The sequence below is a fragment of the Streptopelia decaocto genome (genome assembly GCF_964273445.1).
Source record: "Streptopelia decaocto genome assembly, chromosome: 2".
In the NCBI taxonomy this organism is placed as follows: Eukaryota; Metazoa; Chordata; class Aves; order Columbiformes; family Columbidae; genus Streptopelia; species Streptopelia decaocto.
In genome coordinates, this window is record NC_138655.1 from 113624622 (window position 1) to 113640261 (window position 15640).

At 41.2% G+C, this 15640-nt stretch overlaps 1 protein-coding gene across 8 annotated transcripts in view; it reads left to right on the plus strand.

Moving 5' to 3' along the window:
- Positions 1 to 15640, plus strand: part of ELMO1 (engulfment and cell motility 1) — a 320189-nt gene that overhangs the window by 274055 nt on the left and 30494 nt on the right. For all 8 annotated transcript variants that reach the window (XM_082044344.1, XM_082044349.1, XM_082044343.1 and 5 more), the window contains one exon: positions 14778 to 14941. In XM_082044344.1, coding sequence (XP_081900470.1) covers positions 14778 to 14941 — 164 coding nt within the window. The remainder of the gene's footprint in view (positions 1 to 14777; positions 14942 to 15640) is intronic.

Sequence of the window (15640 nt, forward strand, 5' to 3'; positions counted from 1 at the left end):
GATATAGTGATGTACTGTGGTGGATCGGGAAAGTAGCTTCTTATTTTTACCTGTGCAAAAAATAATAATTTTCTGAACCATGATCTCCATAGGCTGTTTCTCCAGCAACTATTGCTTATGTATGCTGGGTAGGCAGTGGCTGCGAGTTACAACACCAGCTCTGCTAAGCTTATGTTTAGTTTGCCAAACGTTCATGATGTGCAGAAGAAGTTTGTATGGCCTCTGTGCAGGACTGAGGGTGCCAAAAGCCACAGATCAGAATGCTTTGAGATTGTGTTGCTTTGCTGGATATTTTTTCTTATTTATTTAAAGCTTAACCCTAGCATTCTGTGTTCCTGTAAATCACTGAAGCCACCAAAGGCGGCACAGCGCGGTGTATTCTGAGCTGTGGTCCTCCCCCGCAAAGAGACAGCACTGAGGAAGCTGAAGTTGCGGAGCAAATTTGAACCAAGCCCCATGAAGACACGGGCACTGATGGCAGGTGAAATCACAGGAGGTATTTCCCCTCCTCATGCCATCGGCCAGCAGCAGTACCTCCCATGAGATGCTTCTTCTGCCTCCCTGGCTCACTCCTCCATGGAAACCAGCATCCAGTGCTCGCTGCCCCGCACCCCTGGGCCCCTGGGCACGTTGCCCAGTTCACAGCTGCCCTGGGGAGCTGCTGTTTTTCACTCTCCTACTATAATAGCATCCTTATGAGGCTTCCCCCAGCCCATCTCTCCTCTGCAATAGAAAGTTACACGTTTCTGCATGTAGAGTATTTGGATTTGTTTAGTGTGTTCCTGGAAGCGCATCTTAACTCTAGAAAGAAAAAAAAAAAATAAAGGGAAAAAAAGAAGGAGAAAAAAAATGGTAGGTCAGGAAAATCTTAGTCTGTAGCGGGAATTAGAAGAATATAAAAAAAAAAGAAGTGGTTTTATATAGGAAAATTGCTCTCACTGAGCTGGCTGTGTGGTGATGTGGGACAGTGACAGTGCAGGCATCTGCCTTTTGCTGAGCAGACATAGGAGTGCTCAGAAAACACTGGAAAATCTCTGTTTATCAGTGGAATGCCAGTGTTAAGGGTAGTCTATTTAAAGAAAATGCCAGAGATGGTTGACTATTCTCAACAGTTTTTGGGCTTTATGCGTTCTTGATGCAAGAGAGGGTATGGGGGTTTCCAAAATAATCTAGTGTTTAAATACTAGGTGTATCTTATTTTACAGAAAATACCTGCTCTGTGTTGGTGCCAGGTTCATCCAGGCTTACACCATTCATCCTAAATATGAGGCAAAGTTTTTTTCCAGATGTGTTTTACACAGTTATTTCCAAGTTAGGCCATCATCCCCTTTCCCTCCCTGAATCTTTATTGCCCTTACCTGCCCTTACAGCCATGAAAATAGCAGTTCCTTCCCACCTTCCATGCCTTCCCCTCTACCCAGGGATTTCCCCTTGACTCTATCACATGGTCTCTGCAAGCACTTCACACACAGAAAACACAGGTTGTGTCATTCCCATCAGTTTTTCCCTTATAGGAAGCTCCTTCCCCTTTCTGCTTGACTTGCAGTGGGATAAAATAGTAGAAGATTTTTTTCAGAAATTGTTGGTTTCCTTGTCTCTTGCTGCACTCTAATTACACAATACAACAGAATATTCAAAAGGAGGAATAGCATCCTTATGACTTTAGCCTCAGTTCTGCACTTCTTGTTAGCAACATGTGAAACAGGTGTGTGGCCACACTATGTCTGTGCCCCTGGGCCATGTTCACTCTAGCATGACATCTCCCATTTATTTTCTTCCTGGACCCGAGCAAATTTACCAAAGCAAATCCTTTGTGTAATCACATGTGAGGTAGTAGGGGAATATCAGAATTAGTCTGATACTTTTTTGTTGTTGTTTACTGCTGCATTATGCAGCACACAGAATTCAATTCTAACCTTTCAAAGGAAAACAAATAGCTTGCATTTAATTCTAATTCTGCGTCAAAGTAAAAAGTAAATAGTCATGGGGTTACAGGAAAGGAGGAGTCTGCTGCCTTATTAGAAATGTAGATTAAGGACAGTATGGAAACAAGTGCAGTGATTTATGACAGTCTCGAAAGAAGTGCAGTGCTAGCATTCAAGTTACCAGAGAAAGGGTCTTTCATCACCAGAAGATTGTAAGCCTTTCTCCATCATCCATAACTCACAGTTGGTTGCTGGAAATAACACTATTTAAGACGTTATTTAGCCCCCAAGGCAGGATCAATGTGTTTCTGAAAATATTTGTGTTTCTGTATTTGTCATTGGTAGTTTCAAATCAATAGTGGGGAGTAAACTTGAAGGAAAATACTGCAATCTTGTCTTAATCCTTCTGTAAGAAAATTTCCTTTGTTTCTGATGTGATAGGAGTAAAAGGATCAAGTTATTTTTTCAGGTGCTTCCTATACACATAGTGAAGGGAATGGAGCAGTGGGACCAGTCTACACAGGTCTGATGGTCACTAATGTCTTCAGTTAAGATTTCATAAGCTGTGTATGGCTTGCCCTGTGCCTGTGGAAAGGTATCCTGTTCCTGAAGCAAAGGATTGTGTAACCTAATTGGTTGCATTCCTAATTTCTCTGGCTAGCAGATGAGTTTTGTAAACAACATGAAGTGATTGAATGTTTTTGAATTGTTGATGTTAGTATTAGGAGTCAGATAAATCACTGCTGTCTGTTTTGGGGAGCAGTTTATTTTCCTGTACTGTGCATGTCCCCAAAAAAGCTTTCCTTTAATCTGAGGGAGAAAAGGTTGCTCCTTTGCAGAAATCAAAAATATAGGTCTCTGAAGCCATAAACAATTTCACCGCAGTTTTTAGAATGAGGTACAGCAAAACACATCATCTGTGCTTTTTCTTCTTCTAAGAACAGTCTAGTTGAATTCCTTATATGCTTGGTTATGTGACACAACTCAAGAGGAAAAAATAGTATGTGTTGTTCTTGGTTATATGACCAGCACAGTAATGATATAACCACCTGAGGCAAAGATCTCGTTGGTCTAGACTTCACAAATGCAGAATTTTCCAAAGGTATAATTCATTAATTTCAGAACATTTTAAAATGGCAGTGAAAACATTTATTTCCTTTTACTTTTTCTTGGGCATGGACATTTTCTATATGTTCGGCAGTTCCAAGCAGATCTTGGTCTGTAATAGTCCTGACAGCACTTATTATGATCTGTCAAGTCAGTAATTTGTGAGCTCCGGTGTTACAGAATAATTTTTATAGTTAGCATCTAACGAGTCACGATGGATTTAATTTTTTCATTGCTTCCTGTATTTTTGTGAATCATTCAGTTAATTCATGCCACTATTTTTATTCTTATGACACTGACTGGACTCTGATATCAATACGACTGTCACTTGAAATGGTTATTAATATGAGATGTGCTAAAAAATTGGTGTACTGTGGACTTGTTTTTCAGCTCATTGCTTTCTTCAGTGACATGAATGTGAAAAAAAGGGTTTACCTAAAAATTATTATAGCTTATTTGTCGTAAATTATTATGCATAATAACATTTGTGTTCATTCATTCAGAGGCATAGCACAGCTGCCTCTTTGCATCGTTCCTAGATGTTCAGCCCAATAATTTACCTTAACTGGAAGGATGTGCAGGTTACAGGATTGAATGAAATAGTCCAACACCAGTATACTGAACATACGATTTATGCATTCATCAGGAAAACTTCAGTGTGTAATCTAGTTCTCTGATTTGGACAACGGAATCCAAAAACACATTTTCAGTCTTTCTGGTCATTTTTGTTAGGTAGAAATTTTGGAAGTTTTGCTTCTTAATACAATGGAATGTCAAAAAAAAAAAAAGATAAAACAGGTAGCACTGAACTGGTAGATGCGTTTAACTAAAGTCCAGAAAAACAAAAGCTGACGCTTCCAACTTCTACTTATCATTTTATTTTCCTTTGTTCCTGTGAATAGCAGATAAAATGTGAGGTGGTACTCTAAGCAAGCAAAGAAGGAATTTTACTGTTTGAGTCTTGGCCCAGCTTTTTGACTTCCTGGAGAAACACTTAAGTATTAGCAAAGCTGGGCAAAATTACAGAGCTTTGCCTATACAGAGTTGAATCAAGGTAAACACTTTTCAAAGGCAAATCTCATTCTCTGTGAAAAATGTACATGGGAAAAATTGAAATGTTTCATTTCTCAGATTCCTGAACAGAGACAAATTTTGGGGCTACTGTAAGAATGTTTAAACCAGCTAATTGATGAATGTTTTATTTTATTCCATAGAACCTTTCAGTATTTCAACTTCTGTTCCTTATCAGGGGAAAATTAAACATCAGAGCAATTACTCAGGATGAAAAGTCTGAACTTCAGGTGAAGTTCTTTCTTTATCAAAGTCAAAACAGCTATCATTGAGAATAGTGTGTGGGCCTGAAACTCCCTGAACCCACTTTTACTGTCCGTTTTTGCCTACAACCTCCCTTGTGTCCAGCCAGAACGAAACCTTACTGACAGCCCCCAGTCCTGGCCAGCTGGCTGACCCCTGCAAGGTGTTCCCTACCATCTAACCTTGGGGGGTCATAGAATCATCGAATCATAGAATAGATTGGGTCGGAAGTGACCTTCAAAGGGCATCCTAGTCCAACCCCCCTGCCATGAGCAGGGACATCTTCAACCAGATCAGGTTGCTCAGAGCCCCATCCAGCCTGGCCTTGAATGTCTCCAGGGATGGGGCATCTATCACCTCTCTGGGAAACCTGGGGTAGTGTTTCACCACTCTCATTGTAAAAAATTTCTTCCTCATGTCTCACCTGAATCTCCTCTCTTCTAGTTTAAAACCACATACTCCTTGTTTTGTCATAACCTGCCCTTCTAAAAGGTCTATCCCTGTCTGTCTGTCATACACCTCTTTTTTTAATAGGCCTTTCAGAATTAAGGAAATAAATAGGTGATAGAGCTGCAGAATTTGCTCCATGAAACAAGCAGAGTTCATTATAGAGACAGTAGATCGACTTTCAAGGTCTGTTTGGCTTGGGACAAGAGGGTTAGCAAACAGGAGAGAGAGGCACGAAGGAGAGAGGTAGAGAAGCTGTCCCTGTATAGCCTGGTGCTTTGTGCGAGGCTGGTGTGTTATGGTTCACCTGGATGATTAGGGTTCTCCATTTCTCTTAGTATTAAAAAGACAGGAACCTGGTGCACTGGCTCCTCTCCCATTTAGACATGGAGCTGAAGAGTCTCCAGAGTTGGCTGGAGAAAAGGAAAAGGACAATAGAAGCAAGGACATTGGTAGGCTTGGACCACGTGCAATTCCATGTGGACGTTCATACCTCAGACAGGACGGACCGCAACACAGTTGTTTGACCTCATAAAAGAGCCTGGAGTTCCTTTCAGAAATGCACCTGGTCACACCTTTATTTTGGTTTTATCTCAGATTAAGGAGGTAGGAAGATGTGAAGCTCTAAGGCAAAGTGTTGTTCTTATCTTTTTATCCACTTACCAGATGTACTGAGCAATGTTTCCAGCCCTTTCTGTTCCTTTTACAAAAAAAAATTGATCTCCCACTTTTCCTGTTTTTCTGCCTGTTCAAAGAGTCTTTTTTATTAATCATTACTACCCAGAACTTGAGGTTTTTTGATTTTTACACTTTTCTATGAGAAGACTTACCTATTAGAATTTTGTCCTTGCTACCTTCTGTAGAACCAGCTGTTTGCCAGTATATTAGTTAAGTTTCATTTAGTGAATGCCATTTACTGTAATTGTGTATTTTAAGGGAAGCAGCACCCAAATCTATGTTCCTAGTCATGGGTAACTCTCATATTATTTTCCTTTAGAATTTGCAAGCGTGTTACTTGGCATATTAATTATTACATTGGTATATGACTAAGGATACAAATATCTCCTCTTTTTCGCCCTCCCCTCACTTAACATTTTGTTTGAGAAGATCAGTACATTTTGTCTGTGAAAAGCCCTGGATTAAATGCCACCCACAAATTATTTTCTGCATGTTTTATTTTGCCAAAGGAGGTTGTCAGACATTGGGGGAAATAATGTAATATTGGCTGACCTAAGACTTCAATTAACTAACATGGAAGTTTACAGAAACTGTCATAATAACTTTGCACATCATTTTACTGGGGCAGAAACGCTTTGTCACACAGCACTTATTTCTTGCTTTGCTTACCTCAAGGCACAAAGTAAAATAAATTTATTCCTTATTTCTGATGCAAATAGTATTCTGCAAATATTAAATGTGGTGAAGAAGCTTCCTGTCGATCAGTCATTCCTGTTTCAGCCCAATACAACCCAAATAAGTGGCATTTGACTTGTGTGTTTAGATTAGCATTGTATTGAGCAAAACCCTTGGATTTGAGTGTAGCATCTGGTTTTAGCCCTGCAAGAAGCCAGTGGACTGTTTTCACACTGTCTTTTACCAGAATGGTTGAAGACATTTTGGACAGTATTTACATGTATTTTGATGATGATTCTAAATCCACATGCATTTCAAGTTTGTAAAGGACTGCTGTTCACTGCTCTTTCTATTACTGTCAATTTTAACCCCAACTTCCTCAGGCCAGTCCTTAAGGAAGGTTTTCCTTCAGTCAGTTTCTTCTCAAGACATAAGCGTATAAATATGTAATTTCCCCGATATTTTACCTTTTCTTTTCCTGTTTCCTTTTAACTGATCTTCTAACAAAATCTTATATGTTCTTTTCCTTCAGCATTCATTTTCTATTGAAATACAACATCTATCAGAGCCTCTTTTTTTTTTCCCTTCATGCTTTTCCACCCCTTAATTTATTTTGTTGCAAGCCATCAGCCAGATGCCTGCCTCCACCTGCCTCCACTGTAACCTCTGTTCCTGCTCTGGTCACTTTTCCATAATTATAACACCCTTCCTACCAGCTGCCTTCCTTTTTCCTTTGTCTGCTCCAGGCTGTTAACATTCATTGTCAAAAACATCTTCTCACCCATCCATTTAGCTGTATTACCCTTCAGTGGAATTTTTGGTAGCCTTTTGTCTTTTTTTCTCAATCAAGGTCAAGCGGCTTTTTGCTCCAAGCCTCTGCCGCTCTTCCTTGTTTTAACAGAGCAAATAAATAGTAATTTTTGAAAAAGAACTGGAGGCCTGCTTGGTATCCAGGGGTTCTCCATCAGATCTATGTATCCAAGAGAAAAATAATCTATGCAGCTAACAGAATCCTGGGAGCTGCTTTGGAAAGTGCCAAGTCAAGCTGTGGCCACAGGCTCTTCCTGCAGACGTGGAGTAGCCCAGGGATGTCATATAACAGAGTGCAGCAATTAGTGATCCATTTCCACCGAACACAATTTACAAAATACTCACATCCAGTAGCAGGATGAGCCAAGAATCTGTTGCAGGGAAGTGAACTTTTTTACGTCAGCACCTTCAGATGCAGTCGCTCCTCAGATCCCTTCCTCTCTTTCTCAACCTCCCTTTCACACCTTGATTCAAGGTGCTCATCAGTCTTGCACTCGTGGCCCTGGGGCTGTTATTCCTCCCTTCTCACCAGAATGTAATGAAACCTCTATCTCTTCTTTCATAGTCTTGGATTAACAACAGTCTCAGCTCATCAGTGCCCAGGAAGTGTGTGATTTCAGTCTGGTTTCCCACCAGCAAACATGAAAAGCAGAAATAAAAACAACTCCTCTGAAATGTAAAACAGTTATGGGCCTTGCTTCATCTTCAGCCTCTTCTTTCTTCACTGCTCGACCTTCTGGATCTCAGGATCCAGTGCAAGGTCAGGCTCCTTCAGGTTCTCTTCCCTCTTTTCCTCACCAGAGGGCAGGCAATTTATTTGGGTCCTGAGGCTCTGAATGAGGTTTCACGTTGCAGAGATCCATTGCTACAGGGTTACGTTTTTGGATGCCTGCTATAGGCCTTTTAAACACCTTGTGTGGAACCACTTTTCACATCTACCTCTCAGTTCCATCATCACATCCGCTAGTCATGCTCATTCGTTTCTGCTAGGTGTTCCTGCAAAATGGTTGTCACTGCTGAACTGGATAATGATATTGATACCAATTCCACATGGAAATGGACTGCTCAGCTTGATCAAAACTGTTGCATTGTTTTAAGTCTCTTCTCTGGAGACTGAAGGATATCTGGTTCATACCAGAAAAACACACTCACAAGCAAAGGAGTTTAGAAAGAAAGAAAGATAAAGAAGACAAAAGTCAGCAACAGGAACTTTTTTCACAATGGATTTTAAATTCTGCAGAAAATTGAGAGATAAAATGTATCAGAGCTTACACTTACTAAATCCTCTGACAGCTGCTTCCTCATCCTGCTGCCTGAAAATGAATCAACTTAATTATTCCTGTGACTATGTACACCCAGACGGTTTAGAATTGCCTCTTTATCGCTGGCTACAGGAACTGTCCTTGTGTTTTGGAATAGTTAAGATGATTGAAAACTGGTGTGTTTTTGTGTTGTGTTTTTTTTTTTTTCATTGTAATTCCAGAACACACAGCCTGTAATAGAAGTCTGGAAAAGACTCTGGAACTTTGAATAGAGTTCTGGAACTTTGGAGTCTTTTGTCAATGGTTAGATTATGCCAGCACTGAGTTTAAATTTGCTTGTGTAGGATGTTGAGTTTGTATTAATATTCTAAAGTAATGGGGAGCGGAAACTTGGTACAGGCTGTGACCAAGAGACTGGTGGTGTGAATTCACAGACTGCAATATGTGGAGATAGATTGGGATGGGGAGTGGGAAACAGCATTAAATTATCTTCCAAGGACCTTAAAGTCTTTCAGAATAACTCATCTGAGTACTCTGAAAATATAACCATTGATCTAGTTAATACAATTTATCCTTTGGAGCAGTCTAAAAAATTGTCTTGAATTACCTGGTGCACACAATAAACATGTAAAGTTTTCATTAAAGGAGTTGACAGGTTGCTTGTAAACTGAAGTCATTTCCTTTCCCTTCAGAATTAGATTTTCTTTATGGCCTCCTTTGACAGTAAGCACTGTTCATTAAGAATGATTTGGCCATTTCATTGTACAACCTATTTTTGCCTGCTCCTTGGATTTAACTGAAGGAAATCCCTTTGTGACTGAAATGATCAAACTGGATCTCAATCAACAAATGAATCACAGAATGGTTGGGGTTGGAAGGGACCTGTTTTCTCCCTTGTTTTTTTACCCTGCATAAGCCAAGCTGCTCCTTTTGGGGAGCATTTAGATAGGAAGGAAACTGGGTATGAATTCTTGACAACTAATTTGCAAGAGATGTCTCTCATCTAGTTTTCTGATTCTTGACTTGTTGATTTTTGAATGGTCACGTGGAAAAGGTAGTGAACAAAGCCTTAAAACTTCTCACATGTCAGATGCTTCAAGTGTGGTTGTAGAGGGTGGGGGTCTCTGATTACAGCACAGTTCTGTGGCTGCTCTTTTATCATATGCTGGGATGAGGTGGAGGAATCATGCCTTGCAGTACTTGCTAATTTTGAGCCAAATTAGGAGAGCACTGAACTAAGCACATCAGTGTAATGAGGCCTCAGGATTTATACCTAAGTTTTGTCTGTGCAGAAGAAGGGTGGACTGTCAAGATTAATGGCGATCAGTCACCACAACATACTGACACACACAACCCCTGACTTAGTCACCAAGCAGCAATCAGTGTAATGTGTGCCCCAACATACAAGAGGTACAATTTAGTGTCTTCTGTGGTGGTCTCTGGCTGTGTTCTTGGTGCTGTGAGAGGGTCATTACATGTGAAATGGCATGTTTATTCAAGAGAAGCACTGATGTTGTGGTGAAATTATGAGAAGGGTTCATCTCCTGTCTGGTGCTCCACAGATGCGTTGTTGTGAATGTCCAGCACCTCAGGCTCTTCTGAGGGAAGTTTCTGAGAGGATTGATGCTTTTAGTTCATGTTTGGTGAGTGGAAATCTCAGCCTTAGTTTTCCAGAAGCTTACAGGCAATGGTAGGTGCCTGAGAGGGCAGCCTGTCTTCTCCAGCTAGTACCAAGGACAAACTTCTCATTGGTATCAACTGAACAGAGAGGTTTGTGCTTTTCTTAGTTGCTAACAAGCCACTGAAATATGGTCAGTGGGAAGGGTGCTGTGGAGTTTGGCCCTGATAAACTTCTCTTTCAGATGTTGACAACTTCACTCTTTTTATTTTGTCCCCTTGTTGTAGAGCCCAAGTGTTCAGGTATCTGCTCCATCCAGAAAGGAAAATACTTTCTTTGCATAGGCAGAAGTTGTCATAGCAAGAGGGAGAAGGGAGAACAAGAGAGGGGGTAAATGTTGGAAAGGCAAAGTAGTCAGAATGTGATATGACAAGAGATGAGGTCAAATAAGCTAAACACAAAGCTAGACTAAAACAGCTTAACAAAAAATACATAACTTTCGTGTCATAGTCATACTGACTGTAGAAATACGCGACACATTGCATGGATACAAAATATGGAGAATACAGTCCTATGTGATTAAACGAAAAAGAAAAAACATCTTTTTTTGCCTTCTGTCTTTCTCTTCATGTCTTCAGTGAATTTACTTGTCTTAGTCGTAATGCACAACTCAGGATTATCTTACTATAGCAGAGGTCATCAGATAAAAAGGATGACTTACAGCAAATGTGCCCTCTGAAACACTCATTTCTCAGTAAGAATAGCAAAGCATAATGTAATTAAAACAACTATCTGTAGTGTTTCCTTACAATCATGTTGAGTAGAGAATACCTTTAGTTTAATCGTAAGGTCAGACACATGGCGGGGAAGGGTTGATGCTGTCTCTCAGACAGCAGTAATCTAGGGCTGGCAACTCAGCTTTGGAAATTGGACAGATTAGAAGTTCTTGGCAGTGATTCCCGAATGCTCAGGAGACTCAACGCAATCAGCAGCATTGACATTTTGGCCAGCTAGTTAAATAGTGTTGGCTATAAAACATTACAAGGCAAGTGATCATCCCCTTATGTGCTGGGCCTGGGGCGTATGCTTCTTGCCTTCTGTCCCAGGAGCAAGGGGAGCCTCAAAACCAAGGAGCTCTTTGATGATATCCTGTTCATAACTTTGCAGATCATAGCAAAGAAGAGAAATTTGCGTTGTTTGTGTGTTAACCACAGCAGCGAGCACCAGAGAAGGGTTTATACAGGATTTTGCAACTAAGCATAAGTGACAGCACCCTGAGTCTACTGAACTGGAACCTCCTTTGCATTGTTTAGCCAGGAATGAGCGCTGCTTCGTATGGATGGTTCAGAGATAGGACTGAAAAGAGGATCCACATACATGTAACTCCCTGAAATACAGCATTTATTCATTTGTTTATATTTTATGGGAAAAAGTGGTCATAGAGGCAGTTTTCCCAGTGTGAGTGCCTGAATTTAGGAAACTGAACCTATATGTGAGCAACACAAAACCAGATCTGTAGAGCTATTTGGATGAATGCATGAAACTGAAACTGCAGGCATGCATGAGCAACGGCAGGACAAATCTGGTTTAGTGCTGAAAAATCAAAGTAATATCATAGTGATAGTTAATAAAGTACTGTAGTATGGTTAGTTTAACAGTTTTACTACGCCTGTCTGTTTGAAATCGCAGTAATTTGTTGCTTTCTAATAATGGCCAGGGAATTTGATCCCATGAGTGGTAATGGGGCTTACATGTTTGAATTAATCTCCCTGGTTTTGCATGCTTCTTTTGAATGATACTGCAGAAATGATGACTGCAGGCTGGCTGTAAAACCACACGTAACAAAGTAGTCTGGCACAATTTCTCAGTGGACCTGAGAAAGCAGAAGTGAAGCCAGCAGCTGAATGTCACGTTCTCTGTGAGGGTGAAAGGTTAAGCCCAGTTTGCTGGGAGCCCAGACAGTGGTGTTAGAAGGCACCAATAGCTGAAAATGTTTTCAATGCACAAGGTTAGTTTCCAGTCTCTCCCCTCTTCTCCATTCCTGATAGTTAATAATAATCAGTCCTTATTAATAACATATAAATATACAAAATGTAAGTTAAAATTAATTAGCAGTGATAAGTAGTCATTGTCAAGAAAGCAGAAAGAGGAAGACAGAAGGTATTTTTAAACATCAAATTTGTCCCTAGGATTGTCTGCTTAATTTTCTCCCACTATTCCTTTGAGGGCGTTTCCTTCATAACATTTCCTAAGCCCTTTCAGGTATTAAACCAAGACCAAATGAAGTCAGTTAGAGTGTGCCACTCGCCTTGTTGGGCATGATCCATTAGTGTTGAGGTGGTATGGTTGTTTGGCTTTCCAGTTTGTCTTTTCCAAGGTGTGACAGCATGTTTCTTACTTGGACTGGCATGATCGAGTGAAAACACTCCGAATGCTGTCAAGGAGGCGTTTATCCCTCTAAGCGGTCAGATGGCAGTAAGAAGTTTGTCTTTCAGATGGGGAACTAGCTGATTCCCACTGGCAGACCAGCTAAATCACTCTTCAGAGGGATTTAGCTGCACATGGCCACCATCTAAAACCAAATGCTTCTGGATACGGGATGAAGAGTACACAGGCATAGAGTACAGAATTTAACATTGCTTTTTACTGTCGAACTAAGTTTTAGAAGACTTCCTCAAATACATAGCAACGTACCTATAGATTTGTGGGAGTGGATGGAACAGAGCTCAAGCTTTGCTGGGCCAGATTTGCAAGATTTACCAAGAGCAGGATCTTAACTGCAAGGATGCATTCAAAGCAAGGCCCCAGCCGAGTGATTGTAAGTCGGCTGCCTCATTCAGGGGGTGGAAAAGTGGTGAAGGCATTTGCTGTCCACCTGAGCCAACACCTTCAGGAGAAGCATCTTACTTCTCCAGAATTAGATCTCTGGAAGGGGTGTAGTCCCTGCTCTAAGGAAGGAGATTATCTTCAGTTCTTTAATTGTTTAGTTTCACCTGCTGGACACAGCTAAAATGAGTGCTTAGATCACATCTGAGAAAGAAGTGACGTCTCGGGAGGCAAATATAGAAAACATGGTGCAGGCAATAAGGTATAGAAGACTAAGGCAACACATGTGAAGCGGTGAAATTCATGTGAAAAGAGAGATTTTCAGAAGGATTAGGGAACCTCTAAGGGACTGAGTTTCTGTTTTAAGATACATAGTGAAGATGAAATAATAAAGGAAAATTAACAGTGCAGAAAAAGCTTTTGCCCTTTGTTTGAGTAGCAGTTAATTTCTGTCACACCTGCTTTGATACCAGGGGGCGTTACCATTTCCTAGTGGTTTTTAGCTGTTGAATTTAGGTGGGATGGGCCTTTCTAAGTCTGATAAATTGTTTTTTCAGCCAACTTAAGCACAGCGTGAGATAAATATTTCAAAGTGTGTGATTTGCACCAGCACCAAGAAAAGAGTCTAGGATTGTGGAGAGACAGACAGTAATCTGTGATACGTATTTATTTGAACTAGAGCCAAGCAATTCCCTTTAGTTAACTGTCTCAGCAGTTTTCTCCTGATAAAATAATTAATATGCAGATAGATGGCAGTTGCCCAGCCATCCTTCATTCTCATTCTTCAGTTTGCATTGTTTATGGCATTGCTTCAAAAGCAATCATGTAATATCCAAGGCAAACTGACCTCTCTCTCTCTGTCTCCCCTGACTAATGATCTCTTTTAGTAAGTTTTCTTTCCTTCACTTTATATGGCCATAATGTGCCTGCAGCATAAGGCTCTCACAGAATCACAGAGTGGTTGAGGTTGGAAGGGACCTCTGGAGGTCATCTGGTCCAACCTCCCTGCTCAAGCAGGATCATCTAGAGCCAGTTCCCCAGGGTCATGTCCAGGTGGCTTTTGAGGACCTCCGAGGACAGAGACTCTGCAACCTCCCTGGGCATCCTGTGCCAGTGCTTGGTCACTCTCACAGTGAAAAAGTGCTTCCTGATGTACAGAGGGGTACGTTCTGTGTTTCAGTGTGCATCCATCGCCTCTGGGCATAAGGAACAAGGGAAGCAATGGGCCACAGTTAGCAGCTTTGTGCTACTGCTTTCTGATCAGGAGAGCATCTCTAAGACCTGAAAAACTCTCTCCAGTCTCTCTTGTGGGCAGTTAGTCTGGCCCCTGTGTCTTGTGCACTTCACCTGAGTTGAGCTGGCAGAAGTGAGGATGTGCATCTGTGCTCTTGGAAATCTGCTTTGAACTTCTTAGATTTTTTCTGCTATAACAAGTCAGATGTGCCAAGGGGAGGTTTAGGTTGGACATTAGGAAAAGGTTCTTCCGCCAGAGGGTGGTGCAGCACTGGAACAGGCTCCCCAGGGAGGTGTCATGGCCCCAAGCCTGACAATGTTCAAGAAGAGACTGAACAATGCCCTCAGACACATGGTGTGAATTTTGGGGTTGTCATATGCAGGGACAGGAGTTGGACTCGATGATCCTTCTGGATCCCTTCCAACTCAGGGCATTCTATGATTCTGTGAGTCCGGTGGTGTATGTGTGCCTGTGTCTGACATGACAGGAGCATCACCTCAGCTCAGAATGCAGAAGAACCACACTACTGCTGCCACAGGCACACAAACCACAGACAGAGTGGAACTTAATGTCCTGTAACCAGCAACTGTAATTTAGCTGTCTAGGGAGCCAGCCAAGCAGTAAATGACACCCTCCCCACCACTTCCCCCCACCCCAATTTTTTTCTTGTTGCAGAGCAGATGAGCTTTTACTACAAGCTGTGATGCCGTGACAGAAGTTGGCTTATTTTCTGGTTATGCTACTGAAAAATTGTCTTGAGATCACATAGTACTAATCATCTTCTACACCTAGAAACCTTACTGTGACCCAGAATAAGATTTGAAACAAAAACACATGAAGTGTTAACACAGGTTTTCTTTTTCTCTCCTTGTCAACCACAGGTAATGCAGGTAGTGAAAGAACAGATAATGAGAGCACTCACTACCAAGCCTAGCTCTCTGGATCAGTTCAAGAGCAAACTTCAGAATCTCAGTTACACAGAAATACTGAAAATACGCCAGTCTGAAAGAATGAACCAGGAAGATTTCCAGTCTCGTCCCATTCTGTAAGTACTGTCTTTTGTCCCCATTCATCTTTCCATGGAAGGATTAACAAATGTGAATGACATTTGTGGCTTTTATGGGGAAAAACAAGGAGGAAAGCTGTCCAGGGAGCTGTGCTCAAAAGCAGTAGCGTGGCATCTGCTTGAAATGCATTATCTTTTCTTCTGCTGGGAATCATAACTTGTTCTTTTAGTTCAGTTAAACCGGATTCAGCAAATCCCTGCAGGGTCTCACATGGCTTACTGGTATGAAACAATGCTTTGATATTTCCTAGCTTTGCATGATTGTGAGCCTGGTTTTGGTGCTGGTAGTGTCTTAAAACAAAAAACATATTTGTTCTCTGTCCAAGGGTCTTTAAAAATTCCAATTCACTTCTCTGAGCAAGGCAGGGAGAAGCCTATAAGAAGAGGAGCCAGTACACACTAGCTCCACAAAAGGGTGGTGTTTTATATGACTGTCTTTGTTTACAGCATTATCTTAGGTCTTAATGACAAGCAGTCACTTCTTTGTAAATGATAAAACATTCTGGCAGCTAGCCAATGGGATTCTCATTTCCTCGTTGTTTACTGCAAAGTATCAGATGCTAATATTACCACCATAGCTCCTTCCCGATTCTCGGAACACCCTTTGTTCTGTTATATGAAAAATGGAGGCTGTACTTGGCTCTGAACCAAGTGTGGGCTTGTGGCTGAACTGATGGC